At 34.9% G+C, this 20,939-nt stretch overlaps 1 protein-coding gene across 1 annotated transcript; it reads left to right on the top strand.

The window, feature by feature from the left end:
* Positions 1-1,811: 1,811 nt before the first annotated feature.
* On the top strand, positions 1,812-13,164 carry LOC129247735 (solute carrier organic anion transporter family member 1A5). Its single transcript, XM_054887012.1, has 7 exons — positions 1,812-2,087; positions 3,545-3,733; positions 8,849-9,005; positions 9,063-9,812; positions 9,901-10,159; positions 11,843-12,131; positions 12,194-13,164. Exons 1-7 carry the CDS (start codon positions 1,949-1,951, stop codon positions 13,039-13,041), a joined length of 2,631 nt encoding a protein of 876 aa, XP_054742987.1. The 5' UTR covers positions 1,812-1,948; the 3' UTR covers positions 13,042-13,164.
* The last annotated feature ends 7,775 nt before the right edge of the window (positions 13,165-20,939 follow it).

Raw genomic sequence — 20,939 nt, 5'->3', positions numbered from 1 at the left:
CCGTTATTAGAAAAAAAACATTTCTATAATTTTGCTGTTTCATGCACGAAGATACGATCCTCCGTACTCCCGAACGGTGGTCACGCACCAACCCAAAATATTATTTTTTTCGAAAACTTGTAAATTCACATCGAAAGTAATATCATAAAAAATATGTGTGCAAAATATCAGGGAGATCGGTCAACAACTTTTCGTGTACGTGTATCGTGTACGCCAATTCGAAAAAAATAGTTTTGAGAAAAACGCGTCTTAAGTATGAATACATAACTACAGGTATACCTCTCCCAGCGCTCGAACGCAAAGAATAGAGTCGTCACGGTTGACGATCTATAATATAAGAAATACTTGAATTTACGTTCTAAAATTTTTTTGACATATTCTTAAAGGATTATAGTAACATTGTTTTTTCGAAATTTTGCTGGTATCTGTCCCCTTAAGGGGATACATACGTTCAGCAGCGCCAAAAATGCACTAAAAGAAAACTGTTTAGAAGGGATAACAATAGAAATTAATATAGAAAAATTTTATACATTGCTTATTAGTACTTAAACTTTATGAAAAAATTATCTTAAGTTCTCTTTACAAAAATCAGTATATACGATGGATCTGTAAAAAGTAAAAAACATCTTGTAAAATAAAGTTGTAATTATAGTTTGTCGAGCCGAATTTTTGAATTTACGGCACTTAAAAAAAGTAAACTTTCAAGGACAGCTACCTGTGTGCATCAAACTCTCGTCGGGCAGTTACATTTTCTACTATAACTTTTTATCTATGTCAAATTTTTACAATCGACTTCCACAGATATACGCTTAAAACTATAAAGAATAATAATGTGTAAAAAATTGACTTGTTGAAAAGTCTGAACGTACATATGTAGCCCCTTAAAACGTTTTATTAGGCTATAAATAGTACTCGTAAAACGGCTCCGATTCACCGTTTGACTGATTTCTGCACAGGACTTGCCCTCATTGTGCATATGAAAAATTATTTTTCTATCAGCTTCTGTTGTGTCTACTTGTTTCCGACCCATGATGTATTAATAACGCGAAAGCAAGGCTCGAAATGACCAAACAAGTTGAGTTTCGAATGATCATATTCATAACGGGAATTATTCGAAAGCATAGTTTGCTTTGTTAGAAAAATTAAATCAGTTAAAATTTTAAATTCATGCTTTGCGTGAAAAATTTTGTGCCTTGAAAATATGATGAATCGTACAATTTTCGTTAAAATCTTATTTATGGACTAAAGTTTTATTAAGTTTATATTAACAATAAATTTGTGTATTTTTCTTAGAATACCATTTTTAATTACATTAATTTTTTCTCAAGATACAGCTTATCGAATGAAAGATTAGTTGTTGTGGGAATAATTTTGTCCGTGTGTGTATATCCTTTAAATCAAGTTTTGTGTGCTGGAAATTCATTGCGACTGTTGATCAGTGTAATGTTTGGTGTCCATTCCTCCTTCGCTGTTTAGCACAACTCAGATACTTTCCAACACTGTTGCGCTGCTTGAAAAAGTCTCATACACAACCTGTTGCATTGCTATACATTACATATCTACAAATGAGTTTCGCAATAAAGTGTTGTATGTAGATATGGAATAGAAGTGTAAAAGAGGTATCGCTTATCAAATGCTGATAAAACTATACGGCTGAATACTTATCTGAAAATTACTTTGCGGCGATAAAGAATGAAGAATGTAGAGTAATGGCAAGGTGATTCCACTTGCACGAAAACGGGCGCATTAGTCATTGATCGGCTTCGAATAACGACGAAAGTTTTAAAACAAATATACAGCGCCTCATTGGTTTAATATAATTTTTTGTATTAAATATCAGTAGTTATGAGCTGCAGTGTCGATCGAAATTAAATATATATGTATCTATATGCATCAGTATTGTCTAAAATGCGAATACCGAATATATAAAATAAAAGAAACAGTGTAAATGAAAAGATTAGAAAAAGAATATTTAGCTCATGCATTATTTTATATTCGACCAATTGTAGATGCTTTCAAAATGACGGCGGGCACTCGTAGTTCAGACTTATCGCAAATAGCCGTGAATGCCAACAACATACCAAATGGTTAGTAATTTTAGTAGACCAATAATTAATGAAACATGCGAAATGGAGTTGTGAAATGTGAAATTTACGCGCTTAACACGCATAAGTTACTCGTAGAAACGGTCAATTCGACTCCACATTAAAAAATCAAGTTTAAGCAGGAAAGTAAGAGAAGCCTGTGCATTTAAAGAAAACAAATCAAAATATGATGAAAATATGAAAACAAAATCAAAAAATATGCATTTTTCACAAATGAAGCGATGCTGTTATCAAATTGTCACAAAGGACTGCTGCGTGTTAAAAAAAATTGTTTTAAGTTGTTTGTAAAGTATAGTACATATGTATGTACATCGGGTGTTTTTTAAGAGCTTGAGAACTTAAAATGATAATAAATAAATGAAACAAATAATTGGCGCTTACACTTGTGTTAGGTGTTTGGCCGAGCTCCTCCTCCTATTTGTGGCGTGCGGCTTGATGTTGTTCCAATTTTAAGCAGACTCCGAACGGCAAATAGTTTTTATGAGGAGCTTTTTCATGACAGAAATACACTTGTCATTGGCGGCCGTGGGGCGACCGCAATTAGAAAGAACTTTTTCTATCAGTTTGCTGTTTCATGCACGTAGTTGATAAAACAAAAATATAACAAAACATAAATATTGTTAGTTCGAATTTTTTATTATTATAATCTGTTAGATAATTTCATGGCATTTATGTTTTGAATATGTTCTCCGGCATATGTAGACGCGGCACGAGTTGCAAGGTCCATTCGATCAGTCCAATTTTTGACTACTTTTTCTAATACGGGGGTATGGGCGTATAGCGTCAATGGTGGCTTGAAAATTGGGTTCCAATTCTTCAAAAGGTTCTAGTTTGTCAGCATAAGCCAATGACTTAACATAGCCCCATAAAAAAGTAAACCAGAGGCGTTAAGTCGCACAAACGAGGGTGGGCAGTGAACAGCACCACTTCTCGAAATAAAGTTGCCACTAAATTGATTTTGCAATAAATCGATTGTTAAGCGCGTTACATGGCAAGTTGCTCCGTCTTGTTGGAAACAAATGTTGTGGATGTTTAGTTGATTAATTTTGCGAAACAAAAACTCAATCAGCTCGATAGCGCTCGCCATTCATCGTAACGGTAGGTCCTTCCTCTTTTCGAAAGAAATAAGGACCGATGATGCCACCAGTGTTCTATGAACGTCGCGAACGAATTTATTTTTTTCAAAGTAAATTTCCACAACTTCCAAGCTTTGTACTGACATTAAACTATTTTTGATGACTTGCAAAACATTACTGATTAAATCTTAACACAGTTTGCCATTTTCAGCTGCCAGACCATAGATATCGTTCCTGATAGTTCTCATGTAGCTCAAAAGACACCCGATACAGATAGTGTATATGTGTTCATATGTACATATATACCGTATACAGTTGTATCTAGTACAAGGTGGTATAAAAAGTATTTTCCTCTCATTACAGATAGTGTTGACTGCGGTGTAAAACTATTTGGTTGCTGTAATGGCCCAAAGTGCCTCAAATTGGCCCGATTACGCACCTTTGTTATTGTATTGGCCTGCGCAGGTGTGGTGCAGGGAGTATGCGAAACTTACTTCCGCATATCGGCAAAGGAAGCAGCACTGGAGTACGAATATAATCCTATACTGGTTGGTAAGTGTTTTTGAGCGGAAAGTGTCAAGTGCTCGTCACTCTTCTTAACCTTCATTATTGGTGGTTATTCGCCTGTTTGAAAGAACAATTGTACACAATTTCATCCTCAATTCTTTGGAAATAGTTGTTGTAGTGTGCCTTAATAGCACCACTCGAAGTCTCTATGCTAAATTTATTTCCACAGTATTCATCCTCTTCTATGGGTTTTACTTGCATTTTACATATAACCCTCAAAAATATGTATGTACATTAGGGCAGGTCGATTTAAAAATCGCTCATAGCTCTGTGAAAATCGTATTCTAGGGATCAAAATAAGAAACTTTGCCGAAGGAACCATACCTCTAAAACGAATTCTGATGTCCCCCATTTCAAAATATAACCATTTTTGGCCTTTACATGAAAAAATCAGCTAAATGGTTATGTTTTTTCTTTATTTTTATTTATTTATAATAATATTTATTATTTATTTATAATAATATCTATTTTTTCTCTTAAGAAATTTATTTAGTCAGAACATATGTAAATGAAAAAATTAATTTAAGTGAGTTATAGAAAATAAACTAAAAAGTTCGACCCAAATTGGGGGACATCAGAATTCGTTTTAGAGGTATGGTTCCTTCGGCAAAGTTTATTATTTTGATCCCTAGAATATGATTTTCACAGAGCAATGGGCGATTTTTTTGCCTCCCCACAAATCGACCCGGCCTACATTGTACATACATACATATGTATGTATAATAGGAATTTACAGTTTTTAAAATAGCAATTTGGAGCGCGTTCGATGCCATACATACAAACACATTTATTTAGTGTCGTTGTTATCAAATTATAAACAAAAGTCGTAATAATAAAGCGAATATATCGTATCTATTCAGGGCTTTCGTTATCAATGAACAGCATACAGTCATCGATTTGTTTTATGATCGCAATGTAAAAAACTTATTCATGTGCAAATATATGCAGACGAGTATAGGCGATGCGTAATCGTAATTAAGTGGTCAAGTGCTAATATTTCCTTCCGCCACACCTAGTGAAATTCGTTTAGTAGCCATTTTCTTTAAATTTATTAAGTTTTGCATCAGAAATAGTAAACGGGCCTGGTACTTATAATAGAGAAATAATTTATGCCTTAAAAATATCGAGATCCGAAAGTAATTCGTGTTAGATAGTTAGAACTTTTTTCATGGCAGAAATGCACTCAGGACATTTTTAGGTGCTCTAGAGGGTCGGCCGATGTTAAAAAAACTTTATCTATTTATTAGTATATGTTTTATATCTCCGTTGTAACTACTTTGGGATAGAATGTATTTCGATAAACCTTAGAATGTGTATACATACGTACATATTTATGTGTGCAACTCGTAAATAAATATTGACAAGAAATACGACCATAGAGACTTAGATTTAATTTATATCTAGATTTATTTTATGTAACTTATTTTAATTATATGTATACATATACGTATATCAGGTCAGTCCATAAGTTCGTGCTTATTTTACCCATAATTTCACTTTTGTACGGTTACGCATACAAAAAATTATTAGCGGAATATAACGGAACTATTTATATTTTCTTTGATATATTGTGCATTCAACAAGTGATTTTAGTCGCGTATAGAAGCACGTGTTGCTAAAAATTAAAATGGAATCTTCGAACGCGTATAAGAGGCATATTTTGTGTTTTTTTTTATAAAAGTGGTAAAAATGCAACAACTGCTGCTGCAGAAATAATCACTGTGCACGGAGAGGATACCGTGAGTGTAAGGACTGCGCAAAAGTAGTTTTCAAAATTCCGAGTGGTAACTGCGACGTGGTTTATGCCCCGCGCGCTGGTCGTCCTGAAGTCTTTAACTCCGACGCGTTGCTCGAACTCGTGGAAGCTGAGCCAAATTTGACAGTCGATATGATAGCCCAGAAGTTAAATTCATCGCATCGAACAGTTCACAGGCACCTGGATCAGTTGGGAAAGGTTTCAAAGCTGGGAAAATGGGTTACGCATAGACTTTCCGTCGCCAACCTTCAGCAGAGAGTGAATGTGTGTTCTCAGCTGCTGCAACGGCTTGAAAATGAAAGTTTTTTGAACCGTATCGTCACTGGTGATGAAAAATGGTTCTTTTATAATAATCCTGTTTGCAAACGCCACTGGTTAGATAAAGATGAAACACCAGAACCGACCCCTAGAGATAGCCTTCACCCCAAGAATATTCTCCTGTCTATTTGGTTGGATGTCGCCGGTATTGTTTATTATGAACTTCTGGAACCAAACCAGACGATAACTGCTGATTACCATATTCCCAAAAAAATCGACCGTCTTTACTGAATAGTTTTGTTTCACCACGACAACGCAAGACCTCATACCGCAAGGCAAACATTAGGCAAGCTGAACGAGCTCGGTTGGGAGCGAATGCCGCATCTACCAAACTCTCCGGATATTGCACCTTGTGATTATCACCTTTTCCGTGGACTTCAATCTCATATGACTAACAAGAACTACTCCTCAAAAGAAGCTATAAAAAGGGATATTGAAGCGTATTTTGGCTCCAAGGACAAACAAATTTTTGAGCAGGGAATTAAAAATTTGCCTAAACGTTGGGAAGACATTATAAATAATGAAGGAAAATATATTAATGATAAATAAATACTTTAAACATCTTTTTTATTAATTTTAAAACCACCTTTAAAAAACGCACGAACTTATGGACTGACCTGATATAAAGGGTGGTTAAGTTTCAAGGGCCTGTGTTGATTTTGAATAAAATACAATTTTTTTAGGAAATTATTGTCATTTTTCTTTATTATGATAATATTGGTATGGCTCAATTACGTATAGAACAAAATATTGGCCAAATGACCGCCGCGGGCTCGGCGGTACACCTTCATCCGATGATCTAAATTTTCGATGACGCTGAGGCATAATTGAGGTTCTATGCCGTTAATGTGCCCAATTACCTCATCCTTTAGCTCTTGAATTGTTGCTGGCTTATCAACGTACACCTTTTCTTTCAAATAACCCTAAAGGAAGAAGTCCAACGGTGTCAAATCACATGTTCTTGGCGGCCAATCGACATCGCCGCGACGTGAGATTATTCGGCCATCAAATTTTTCGCGCAAAAGAGCACCGTCCTGTTGAAACTACATATCGTCCACATCCATATCTTCCAATTCGGGCCATAAAAAGTTCGTTATCATCACACCATAGCGAACACTATTCACAGTAACTGCCTGACCGGCCTCATTTTGGAAAAAATTTTGTTATTTTGTACCCTCCTCATATGAACGTGTGTGAAGTTTCATTTCAATCTGTCAATTCTTTCTTTGTTTACAAGCCATTTAGTATCGACGTGTCACATTTTCTACAACGAGAAAAATCAAATATCGTGCAGTAACTGAACTTTAATTTTTGGAAGGTTTAAAAGCAAAGGAAATTTATGAACGAATGTTTAAAGCGTATAAGAAGTTTTCGCCATCAATTAGTAGTGTTAGAGTGTTCAGCCTTATTGCCGCACTGCGCGCGATATATCTTGTCTGCAGTTTTACCTGAAGTAAGTTTAATATAATGCTTTCGGTGGTGTGGATCACATCGCACCAGTTATAAGAACAGATGCTAGACTTTGAACCGTGTTAATTCTTTGGATATTCGTACCCTTCTCAAGGACATTGTATCATTCTTGGTTCCAACTGCCATTTCTTCCCAATTAGCCTTCCGCAGGAGTACAACGGCGTCATAGCTTGGCGTCATAGCTTTGTGTACTAGTAAAAGTTCAAGATATTTTGCCCTTCCTGTTACTTTAAGTGGTTTTCCCATCAGGAATATTTGTTTAAGGGCAGGTGTTTTATGTTTTCCTTCATATAACCCTCGATGTCGTGAAAGGCAGCGAGGGTGTATTCCTAATAGTGAAGTGATTTCTCAACTGTGCCAACTAGCACATAGAGCGACTGATTTACCTTTGCTGTATGCATGTTGGGAAGGTGATAGCTTTTCCCCGAAAGACTTCCGTATGTTTTAAAACTTCTCCTGAAAATGCTTGCAACAATTTTGAAAATACTCAATTTAAAAACTATATATGTAAAGGGTCCGCCATATAACTTTACGGAATTAAAAATGCTATAAAAAAGAAACTACTCATTATTTTTCCAAACTGTTTTTTTTTTATTTTGAAGTACAATCCTTCCGGTTAATGATGGAACACAACTTCATTCATATGGCTGCCTCGGCTAGCCATGCACCATCCCATACGATCGGTCCAATTTTTCAACACATTTTCGATTGTATGCGGCTGTATTTCAGCTATGACATCGCATATGTTGGTCTTCAGTGCATCAATTGTTGCTGGTGGTGCTCTAGGCCACAGCAGCAATATTTTCGGGTATACGCACGGTTTTTGGTCGGTCACGCGTTGGTTTGTCAAAAAGCAACCCAGTTTCTCTTACTTTTTTCGCAAAGTAACGCACATACGCTTCATTCGGTGCTTTTCTTCTTCCCATTGCCGTACGTAATTTTCGTACACATTCTGCAACATTACCATGATTTTCAAAGTAATGTCGCAATATTTCCCAGCGTTCTTTGAGCGTATACACAACCATTTTCGTTCAGCGGAAGAATAAAACTAGTTTTCTGTCAAATCAGATGACAGCTAAGTGTTACCATTCTTCAAATAATACCTAGTTCAAATCCGTAACGGTAGATGGCGGGCCCTGTATATATGAAAGATAGACAATTTAATTCCTTTTATTTGATATATCAGCGGTTTTCATTGGTTATCGCATTCTTCGAGTATTCGAAATTTTTCTTATCAACGTTTTTTTTTTTTACCTGCAATAGTTATTCTGCAATATTTCGAAAACTATATGGCATGTGGCCTTTCGGACTCAGCGACCGATTTTAAAAAGGAATTTGATGATTTGATTTTAGGGTAAAACAGTCTTTAATTATTTGTAAACCGGTGCTATTACTCTGTTCGTCCGAAAAACGTCGGGTATTTCACTTTGCGTGAACTATAGATTTATAGTGATGTTCTCTTTTAGAATATTTTTTTTTTATTTTTTTAATTTTCGCATTTATTTTAATTTGTTTCATAGACATTAAATTGGCGACAATTAATTTTATACTTCCAGAATGGCTTATCGTTAGCAGCGGCATTATACAAGCTTTGTTTGCTTTGGGCTTCGCACACTTCGCCTTTAAAATGCATCCCATAAGGTGGTTATCAGGCACGATCATCGCACAATCGATCGTCTGTGTCATAGCTGCCATACCAGCTATAATAAGCTTGTGAGTAATATCTATTTCTATTTTTTCTATCCTGTTTCATTTCCCCTTAAATTTTAGCTCCGATAGTGCAGCAACAACTACCAGCAGCACTAGCTTAACTCTTTGCACCATTGCACCATATCAGCAGACGATCCTTACTGTGCAACAGGCCCAGCTTAGTACACTTATACTGCTTTTCGTTCTTCAATTCGCTCTGGGCTTTGGCAGTTTGGCTTTCTACACAATCGGTGTCACATATTTAGATGATAACTCGCAGTCGATTGACAGTCCCGCCGTGATAGCGACAGCATTGGCCGGACGCATCTTCGGCTTACAAGTTGGTTCATTTCTTGTGATGGGCGTTGGTTTAACAACGCTTGGTTGGTGGTTGGGTTGGATTATTGTGGCACCATTAGTACTAATAAGTGGCATATTGGTGGGCCTCTTTCCGAAACGACTACCTAAAACGGTGATACACCAAGCGGCTCAACGCATTATCGAAGAGACGCATACACGCACATTTGGAAGTCAATTTTCCACCTTCATTGATGATGTGGGCTTTTGGCCTTCTATGAAACGCTTAGTCACCAACAAATTATTGATGTGCAATCTATTGGGCATAATGTTCATTATGTCGGCATATGTTAACTTTGAATTGCAAGAGGAGTCATATTTGCAATCGAGGTTCTTTTTGCCCTACAGCGAGGACGATGGACTATTACAGGAATGGGAGGCTCGATTTGTGGCGTACTTCTTGCGGCCACCAGTTGCAGCAGTGGGGATGGTGGTGCTGGGACTAATTATTGCGAAACTTAAGCTGTCAGGCAGGTAGGGAAATTTTTAATTAATTTCATTTGTTCAAACGAGCTAATAACTTAAGCAATAAAATGTATTAATTTTTTTTGGATTCTTATAGGGCCATAAGTGGAGTTAATGTAATGTTGGGTATACATTTATTAGCTATATTCATTGGGAATATTTTCATTAAATGTGATGTTGGTGGTATCGCTGGTGTTAGTCAAGGCAAAGTGCTTCAGCCTTTTTGTTCCAGGCAGTGTACCGGCATCTGTCAGGCGACTACTTTCCAACCCATTTGTCCTGAAAACTCCACAGTCACGTACTTTTCAGCCTGCTATGCTGGATGCTCACTTACTACGACCATCAATAATGTGCAGGTGAGAATAATACCTCTACTTGGCGGAATCATAAAATCGAATGTAAAGGCAGAATTTTGTCTTAGTCGAGTGAAACGAAAGCAATTCAAAAATAAATAATTAGCGAGTACACTTCTGTTAGGTGTTTGGCCGAGCTCCTCCTCCTATTTGGGGTGTGCGTCTTGATGTTGTTCCACAAACGGAGGGACCTACAGTTTCAAGTCGATTCCAAACGGCAGATATTTTTATGAGGAGCTTTTTCATGGAAGAAGTACACTCGGAGGTTTGCCAATGCCTGCTGAGGAGCAACCGCTATTAGAAAAATGTTAGAGTTATCATAATAGATCCATTTTTCATCCCCAGTCACGATGCAATGCAGAAAACCGATTCTTTTTTGTCGTTCCCTCTCCTTCAATTGATGTGGCACCCTGTTACCCGCTTTCTGGACCATTCCCATCGCGTGCAAACGTTTACCGACGGTTGATCTGTCAACATCCAACTCTTTAGACATATCATCAAGGGTTCGGTATGCGTCTTCCTTCAATATTTGTTGTAGTTGAGTATCTTCGAATTTTTTGGTGTCATTTCGCGACCTTCATCACTAACGCCGAAATTGCCACTTTGCAAGCGTCGAAACCACTCTTTACAAGTTCTATTTGATGGGGCGTAATTACAGTAAATATTGATCAATCTACGGTACGTTTCAGCTGACTTTTCTTTAAAAGATAATACTGCAGCAAGAGTTCCCGCAAATGCTGTTTTCCCGGGACGAACGTAGACATTTTCGACGCCAGATAAAAAAGATCTTTACGCTTCAAACAAATGTCAACTACTGCGATATAGACATCACATATACCTACACCTTCAAATCACCAGTATATTATCAGTATCAGAAGCGACACTTATTTTATGTGGGCGGAAACTTATTCCCACACCCAATATTTTCATGGCCGTCGACCGCGTGCCACCGAAGAAGCTGTTTGCATCTATTAAGTAAAATTTTTTTCAAGCATGTTGTCAAAAGATGGGCCACGGAAGGCTTTCATGTGCAGATCATCTCTAAGTAGTGTTGACATGGATTTGGTCAATACATTCATTTCCATGGACATGATTTTCTGCTTTATAAGGGGCTTTCTGCGAATTCTTTATCACACGGATTTTATGCTGCACTGGTTCGAACCACGCGAGAACGGATACCTCTTTTTTCTGTTTGTTACATCAGACATTTGGGAAAAACGATTGAACGTGCGGTAAACAAACATTCTCGAAATATTAAGTTTTTTTAGCAATTCGTAAATCTCACTTGCACTTTTACCACACTTTTGTAATGCAATCACTGCAATGCGATTTTCCTTAGCTCCCAGCTCTATTTTTAACAAGCGCACTTTGCCACGAATGTAATTTATGGGTATATGATTTAGTTTAAGTTTGCACTTCTGGCGGCGTTTTCTAATAACTGTCCACAAATTTTTAAACTCTTTTAATACTCCCACATCAGTAAAAGGTCACATGAAACTAAGACGTCTTTGCCAAGTTAAGCCTTCAATGAATTATTCCAAGCTATTTATTTGTTTTTTTTTTTTAATATGTGCGATTTTTGCCATACCAAAGAACCGCATTATTGCTTCTGTCAATTTTTCATAGTTCCTAATGCGTGAATTGTACTAATTTTTATAATTCCTGTCCCTTTTTATCCTTTTACAGATCTATGAAGGTTGCACCTGCTCATCGAACTCCAACGCGGAGCCGCAGGGAAATCTGCGTGCAACAGAGGGTGCTTGTAGTTTGGCGAACTGTCAACGCATGTTGATCGGCTTTCAGGTACTAAGCTTGTGTGCCGCCGCTGTTTTGGGCGCCAGCATCATTGGAAAAGTAATCATAACTTTGCGCAGCGTGTTGCCGCAAGACAAAGCTTTAGCTTTGGCAACACAAATTACGCTCTTCGGCTTATTCGCCTATATACCAGTGCACGTCGCTTATGATATGGTCACAAGTGAGAGACATGCAGTCCTCGAATATAAAAAAATATATTCTAATAAATTATTTCCTTTTCAGGATCCACCTGCCTATACTGGACATCCGAGTACAAAATTTGCTTGTTGCGCGAAACGCCAAAACATGGCAACATCTTAAATATCATCACAGCTTGTCTAATTTTACTTGGCATTATATTCGACATACTTGTATACCTTTTCGCAAAAGATCTTAATGTATATAACTGTAAAGCAATCGATCCGAATTATTCACCTTCACTTTACTCCCCCGTTCCACGTGAGGATCCTCACACTGCTGGTGTTCAGTATGCTGTTGGTGGAAGTCCTTCCACTACAGTCACAAGTGATTCGCCAATGCGACGCCATGACTCAGAACAAACACGTCCAGCACCTAAATCTGAAGGCATCTCCGTCTTCCGCAACCCCAGTTCACTGACCAATTCTTCAGCGGGCGAAAATAGTGTACAAGAGAATAATAATAATAACACGGGAATTACTTATGCGCAAGTTGTCTTTCCCCCAGACAAACATAAAGCTGATGATGGCACCACCAGTCCCAAACGTATGGCTGTAAGAGCTGATGTACCGCTACATCATTTGTCAGCGCAGGATGTTCGTGCGCAACTTGGAAATCTGAAATCATTTAACAGCGAAATTTTGGTGGATAGTAATGAAGCTGATAACCAGAAGAAGGGGCAAAGTGCTGAAGAGAAAACACCGTTGGTAGTAAATATTCCTGCGGCAAATGAGGTTGTCGCGAAGGAACCGGTGACGCCGGTAGCAGGCGTTAAAGTTCTTCCGCCAGTGGCTCCAAAGCCGAAGAAAATGGCAACAACGCCTATAGAAACAGATTTGAACAAAATTGAAGAGGTGCCAGCTAGACCTTTGAGTCCGGAGACGGATTTATAGATAAACTTACATACTTACAAATGCACTTACCATTCACACATTAATTAGTATTTACTGCAGGAAAAATATCTTCAAAACAGTTTCACGATTAGTGCTAAGTTTACATTAATTTTTTGTAAGAAAATCGACAAATAAAATTAAGATTTAAGAGTTAAAAGCAACAGAGTGTCAATTTTTTTAATTTGCAGAATTGTTTTATATAAAATTTTCAGTCTAGGTTGCTGTTCTCACTATCGGGCAATTCTTCTTCTTCTTGATTGGCCGCTTAAACGATTTTGGCCGAGTTGAACAAAGCGCGCCAATCGTTTCTTTCTCGTGCTAACCAGCGCCAGTTAGACGCAGCAAGTGAAGCTAAGTCCTTCTCCACCTGATCTTTTCATGCATGCCAAAACATGTTTCAGAAATCAATTCCGCAACATGTTGCTTGATAATTGTTGACTCATGTCGGTGTATGTTTAGCGTACATATACATGTTGACTGCGAACGTACGTGTGCAGAGATAATAAATTGCCTAGAAGTAGATAACAAAAAGTCGCGTCTACGGGACAGTGGGTTTATTCTTTTTGATGTATTGCGGAAAATAGCGATAACTGTGCCAAATCTAACCATATTTTAAAAGTAAGAGTATCAAACTAAAATGAATAAAAGGGGCCAAGTGCTGAATAGCTTTATAAGCTATTGGTTGAGCAAGTGGGTTTAGTATTTCGGTAAAAAGTGTATGTTTAATAAACCAATAAAGCAAAAACCAAACTTGCCGCCACAGTTTTAGGCAATTTAAGCCTGCACGTGGCCTACTTACCTGTTTTAAATTAATTTCCTTTTAGGGTCAAATTTAAATTTGATTGAAGAAAAAGAAAAAGTAATTTAATTCAATATCTGAGTTTCATTACTAAATGTAAATAAAAAAATATTAAATAATAAAAAAATGCAATGTATTTACGTTTATTTCTATATTTATTTCTTTAAGTAGTATAAATTCTGAACATAAACTTTTGGTAACGTTTCGAATATAAAGCTTTGCGGAAGGAGCTATAGAAGTTACTATACTTATTTGGTCTCACGTCGTAGGGGCATTTGCTGCATCTCGTTTCTTCGGCAGTGGGGGTTCATCCACTTTGAGGCGACGTTTAAGACTAGTTAAATCCATTTCATTCTTCAACTCGTGTATGAATGCTATCGCGTTTTCGCAGTGTAGAAGTTCGTGACAGTGTAGAAGTTTCGTGTATTTCAATGTGGGCCACTTGACCGTTGAAAAGAAAAGATCAAATGCGGAAAGCTCATTCGAAACACGAGAGGAAAAGAAAATGGTAGGTCCTAAAATAAAACGAAGCAAAGTAACGGGACAGCAAACAAAATAGTCGGAACACAAAATACCATAAATATTTGATGCGTTGCAAAGCCTACGGCTCGCGCTTGTTTCTGGGTCTAATTCGAATGCGATCGGCCTATCCCGGGACCATGATATTACATTTTCTTGAAATTCAATTTCAATTCTTCTTTCTGTCTAACTCAAATCCCAAACGCTGATTTGATCTTCAGGTAAGTTACCTTCTGCTTCGACGTTAGCGATTTCCTCTGCAGTCGCTTCATATAAAACGACGTCGGATTCAACACCTTTTCTGAGGATAATATCACCATATTCATACGTTTTCTCAAACAATTTCGGAATATGCATGTCTTGAGGGCGCGACATTTTCTCAATACAAATACCACGTGAACGTTCTCCATACGGCTAATGCACGAGCATCAGCTGTCTGTTAGTTGGCTAAATGATAGTCCAGAGTACGTATTGTTTATAAGCGCGCGGAAGCATTTTGCCTCGAGTAAACGGCCAGTAATGGATTTCAAACGTAATAGTGTGATTGCATTATATTTGGCTAGAAAATCACAACCAGCGATTGTTCGTGGGCTCGAGCACCTTAAAGTAAATAAAGTTTTTGTAATTGCATTGCAATGATACTGGTAACATCACGAAACACCATGAAGGTGGTCATCAAAAAACTACAAAGTCACGTGAAGTGGTTCAAAAAGTGAAGAAGCGACTTGAGCGAAATCCTCGACAAAGTGCCAATCAAATGGCGAAAGAACTGAAAATAACTGACCTTAGCATCCACCGCATTTTGAAAAATGATCTCAAAGTCAAGCATTACAAGATCCAAAAGGCGCATGATCTCACACCAAATCTCCAACAAGTCAGACTTGAGAGAGCGAAGGAGTTGCTCCGCTTGGCCGAAAGCGGTCAATTTCTGAACATTGTGTTTTCTGACGAGAAAATTTTTCAAATTGAGCAACTCGTAAACTTCCAAAACGAAAGGGTTTATTTGAACGATCGTTCATACGAGAATTTGGGTCATCGAATGGCCACCAGGAGGCAGCACCCACCACAGGTAATGGTTTGGGCCGCTGTAACCGCAGATGGGCGCTCTCCAATCTTTTTCATGGAGCCTGGCGTCAAGGTAAATACGAAATATTATCGGGAAAGTATTCTGGAGGTTGCTTTGAAGCCGTGGGCAGACAAACATTTCGGTGGCAGACCATGGAAGTTTCAACAGGACTCGGCACCGTCTCACAAAGCTCGGGTTGAACCAAGAATGGCTAAAAAACAACGTTCCGAACTTCATAACGTACACACAATGGCTCTCAAATTCACCAGACGCGAATCCGATGGATTATTCTTTGTGGGCCATTTTGGAGAGCAAGTTCCGAACTAAAAGATTCACCAGTCTCGAGGCGCTGAAAGAAGCCATTCTCCGCGAATGGACCAAAATACCTACAAGTCACATTCGGGCAGCTTTGGATTCGTTTCTGGACCGTCTCAAGGCGATAGTCAAGGCAAAAGGTGGTCATATCGAGCAAAAGTAAACTGATTCTTAGTTTTGTATTATTTTCACACGTTTTTTACTTTGAATTGAATAAAAGTAAATTTCCCAACTAAATTTATGGCCTGTTTAATTGGTTACAATTCGAGCGCCGGACCCTGTATTTAAAATAAACAAATATAATTCTTGGGATTAGTTTATAATTTGGATTTTCATTGATTATAACTTCTTGAAGCCATCGAGGCATCGATTTGATGAGGTTTTTTATAATATTTTGATCATCCGACAATAATCACATTTCTAAGGGTTTCATCGCTATAAAACTGTGCTCCATTTTTGAAAATTGATTCAGAAAGTATTGCCCATACATTGTCGATGGGGCTGAGATTAGGGTTACGAGTATTATCTAAAAAAGTACACTATATTTTTTATGGATATAAAATACTATATATAGACGTTTTGCCTTTTTTACTAATGACTGCCCAAATCATGACAGAACATCCTCCAATATTTCCTCCTTTTTCTATCGTTTATCACGCCGAAAAGGTTGGTGCGTGACTACCATTGGGATGTGAGTTGGATCGAGTCTCCGTACATCAAATACCAAAATAATAGAACAACTTTTTCTAATAGCGGTCGCCCCTCGGCAGTCAATAGCAAACTTCCGAGTGTATTTCTGCCATGAAAAAGCTACTCATAAAAAATATCTGCCGTTCGGAGTCGGCTTGAAACTGTAGGTCCCTCCATTTGTGGACAACATCAAGACGCACGTCACAAATACGACGAGGATCTCGGTCAAACTCCTAATAGAAGTGTACGCGCCAATTATTTTTTTTAACGCAGTTTGGTAGTTTTTAGCATAAAATTACATATAACTCTATTTGTTCTTTTCTCAAAGATTTGAAAAATTTATCGCGTAAATGATGGTATTAACTTGCGATGAATTATTCTTGATTTGCCACCTTTTGTTCCCGAACATGAAAAATAAAATGCGAAGTCAATGTTTTTCAACGCCTAAAGAAGCTATTGAAACCTTTAAACAGCTGTTTTTGCAGGTATCCACTTCTGAGTGGCAAGAGTGTTTTTAAAATTGGTTCAAGCAAATCCAAAAATGTATTGACTTCCACAAAGAATATTTTCAAAAACAATAAAGTCCATTTTTATTATTATTTCAATGTGTTTTCATCATTGGACGCAAAATGTGAAAGGCAACCTTCGATTCTTGTAGTGGGTCGTGCAACGCTTTGCTTGTAAATCGTTTATTCTCATTTGAACTCGCTTTTATAAACAAATGAGGAAAAACTAGTTGTTCTGTTTTACTATTCTATTCCCTTGTATTTGAATAAATAATTACACAAAGACATTTACGGTTTTAAAGAAGCATATTTTCATACTTTATTTTTATTTAATTTTTGTTCTCTCCTCTTTTACACTATCATTATCATCATTATAATCATCATCACTATTATATCTCGATTTACAGCAACAAATTGCTGTGTACGCTACTTTCACATATATGTATATATTTTACAACTAATTATTTTCATTAATAAACAATTAAAAATATCATTTAAGCATTACAAGTCACATTTTAATAGATTAATCAGTTTTCAAGTTGTTTCATTACATTTTATTAAATATTAACATAGATCCAAGGTATTCATCATGCCATTCATACAATATTTGCTTTCTAATAATATATAAAATATAAATATATACTTTTCATTCATAGTGATAATACAAATATGTAAAATTTATATAAAACTATCAAACAAAAAAAAAAAAAATTACAATTAACTTTTGGACTTTATTTTTAAAATGACACAAAAATCATATTATTTTGTTTAGAAATTTTTTTCATAAACGAATACACTCATTTATATGACATCGATTAGGAAAAAGAAAACATTCAAAAACTAAACAAAAAAGTAACAAAGAGACTAGTTAAGAGTTTGTTTGCATTTTTTTATTAAAATTCGTTCATACTTTTAAACACCGCCTGCTGCTACAAACGCTGGCTCCGCTTGGTTGTCTGGCTGAGTGGGTGGTGGGAGGCGCTTATTGGCTCCCACATACTACTTCACTAGTAAATATTTAACTTATGCCACGCTATTAACGTGCGTTGCTGTAGCTTTCGTATTTTTATTTTTTAATTTAGCTTAGTTTTTGAATTCACAATAGTTGTTGGGCCTTTTCTTTTTTGGTTAATCATACAAGGATTTCTATTTACAATGAGGCATTTTGCTTGCATTTTCTTTTTATGCAACTAAAATAACTAATTGTTCATGGGTTGAACAAGTGCTGGAACATTTTTCTTTAAACATTAATATTTATTCATTCTTTTACAATCATTCTTCTGCAATCTTCTGCTTAGCATATATGGATGTATGTATGTATGTACGTATGTATAGTTTATGTGCTAGCTATAGATTTTTATTTGAAATTTTAATTACTATTTTTTTTTTTATTCACATTTTTGCTTATTTCATAGTCGTCTGTTAGAAGTATTTCATAGTATATTGTAGTTGTTGCAAATTGTCTTTCATCTTTCTTGCTTTATTTGATTATTCGTAAAATATGTACAAAAAATATTTGTATTGTAGGTATTTAGATAAAAAAAATAGAGTTTGGGTTCTATTTGACTGCTACTGGCGTTTCTGGCATTTTTAGCATTTTTATTAAAAAGTTAGCATTTATTTAGCGTATAAGCATTTGATGAGTGGCAAAGATTCCGGTGATCAAAATTTATATAATTATCTCAAATTTTTGCGAATAAAATGCTGTGGTCTGTTTTAGAAAAAATTGGTAGATAAAAAAGGTGAATGGACAAATTTGGTGAATAAAAACAAAAGAAAATTATGAATGGAAAAAGTTGATAAATGGAAAAAATTGATAAATGCAAGAAAATTGATAAATGGAAAAATATTGGAAAAATATTAAAAATCAATAAATAGAAAAAATAAAGAAAATTCAAAGCAGCAAAGAAAAAAGATTACAACAAAACAAACATAATTTCAGGGCATAACTGACTTGTTTACTCTTATAGGTGGTTGGCTAAAATGAAATGAAAATTTAAAGCTCTTATTTAAAAAAAAAATTAACTTAAAATGCTTTATGAATAAAATTTAAATATTTACTATAAATTTGATTTTCACATTTAATTAATTACAGCCAACCAAACGCTTTATTGGATAGCTCAAATTGTTGTACATAAGCAGTAAATGAAACAATTTTACTCATTAAGGATATTATTTCGAATAATGATATAATTTGAAAAAAAAAATTAAATATTAAAAAAAAATAAAATAATTAAAAAAAAAGTTTTAGCCAAAAAAATATTAAATTAAAAGAAAAATTTTTAATTAAAACAAATATTAAATGAAGAAAAAAAGTTTGTAAAAAGATATTAAATGAAAAAATATATATTATATTCAACTAAAAACAAAATGAAAAAAAATTAAAGAAAAAAATGTGTTAAAAAAAAGTTAACAAAAAAAATAGAATAAAGTAAATTAATAAAATTACTAAGAAAATAGTAAAAAAAAATTGAAAAAATATTTTGTTCTTTTAATATAAAAAATATTTAAATTAAAAAAAATATTAGATTAAAAAAAAATACAGTAAATTAAAAAAATATGTTAGAGAAAATATTATAAGAAAACAAATAATAAATTTGAAAAAATATTAAATTAAAAAAATTGAAGTAAAAAAGTAAAAGAAAATTTTAATTAAAAAAAAAGTTATATAAAAAAAATTTTACTAAAAAAAAATAAAATTAAGAAAATATTAATTAAAAAAAAAAAACAAAAAATAAATAAAAATATTCATTTAAAAAAATATTAAATTAAACAATATTTAAATAAAGAAAATTAATTCAAAACAGTTATTAAATTAAAAAAAAAAAAATTTTAATTAAAAAAATTGTTAGATTAATGAAAAAAAAATTAAATTAAAAAGAAAAAAACCATGAACCCTTTGGACTCGATATGTGATTCATGATTTGCTCCTCATATGATTTTTAATGCCGCAACTCGAGAGATGGCTCTCGCTCACCACTTAACTTTGTTTGGTGAGGAAATTCGTTGCGTAAACTATTTATATTCACACAACTATCATACAAAGAAAAATGACAAAAGCCTAATGTTTTAGAAATTTGCTTCGTAAAAATACATTAGATATTAAAGTATACAAGTTTTATGTGCTACTTTTTATGGTTACACACATTCATTTAAAGTTAGAGGTAAGAAATTTACCAAAAGTGCTTCAATTTGCTGGTTAGTCCGCGCGGAAACAGCAACGAGGACAAAGGGTTACCAAAAAACATATTAAGTTAAAAAAATATTACAATTAAAAAAAATATATTAAATTTAAAATAATATAATACTAAATTTAAAAAAATAATTAATTAAAAATATTAAATTAAAAAAAGAATTACATTAAAAAAACTTTAAATAAAAAATAAAAAAATTAAAAAAATATTAAATTTAACAAGAAATAACGTTTGTTTGAAAAACTGCTTCAACTCAAAATGGCATTAAAATTCTAAAAACCCGCCGCAGCCGCCGCCACAACTGCCGCGATTTTTAATGCCACTTCAAATTTCCATACATTCTTTACACGCTTGCAATTGAAAAGTGCAAACTCAACTTCTCTCTCTATCAATCTCGCCCGCTTCAGGTTTAAAAAATTAAAAAAAGAAGAACATGCGCCTTTTTCTGTTGTCATTTAATAACTTTCAGTGCCATTTATTTGCGTATATTACATATTGTTTCATTTGATTTGTTCTTAATATTTTTTATACGTACTAACTATAGAATAAATTAATATTTAAACTTATAAATTACAAATAAAGCAAAAATACTAAATTACAACAATCTTCTATGAAGTATCTGTTATTTTGTAGAAGGTATATGCAGTAGAGAGTTTGCACTCTGTGTACGTATGTGTGCATATCTACTGCTTTCTCACACCTTCAATCACAAACTTATTCAATGGAAATTAAAAAGAAGGTGCATAGGCGTTTAGCTACGGTTTATAAGCTTTTTGGACTTAACATTTTTTTGTTTACTCAATTGTAGG

This window comes from Anastrepha obliqua, chromosome 5 (assembly GCF_027943255.1).
Source record: "Anastrepha obliqua isolate idAnaObli1 chromosome 5, idAnaObli1_1.0, whole genome shotgun sequence".
Taxonomy (NCBI): domain Eukaryota; kingdom Metazoa; phylum Arthropoda; class Insecta; order Diptera; family Tephritidae; genus Anastrepha; species Anastrepha obliqua.
Note: the sequence above shows the minus strand (reverse complement) of the source record. Positions and strands in the feature narration are given on the sequence as shown.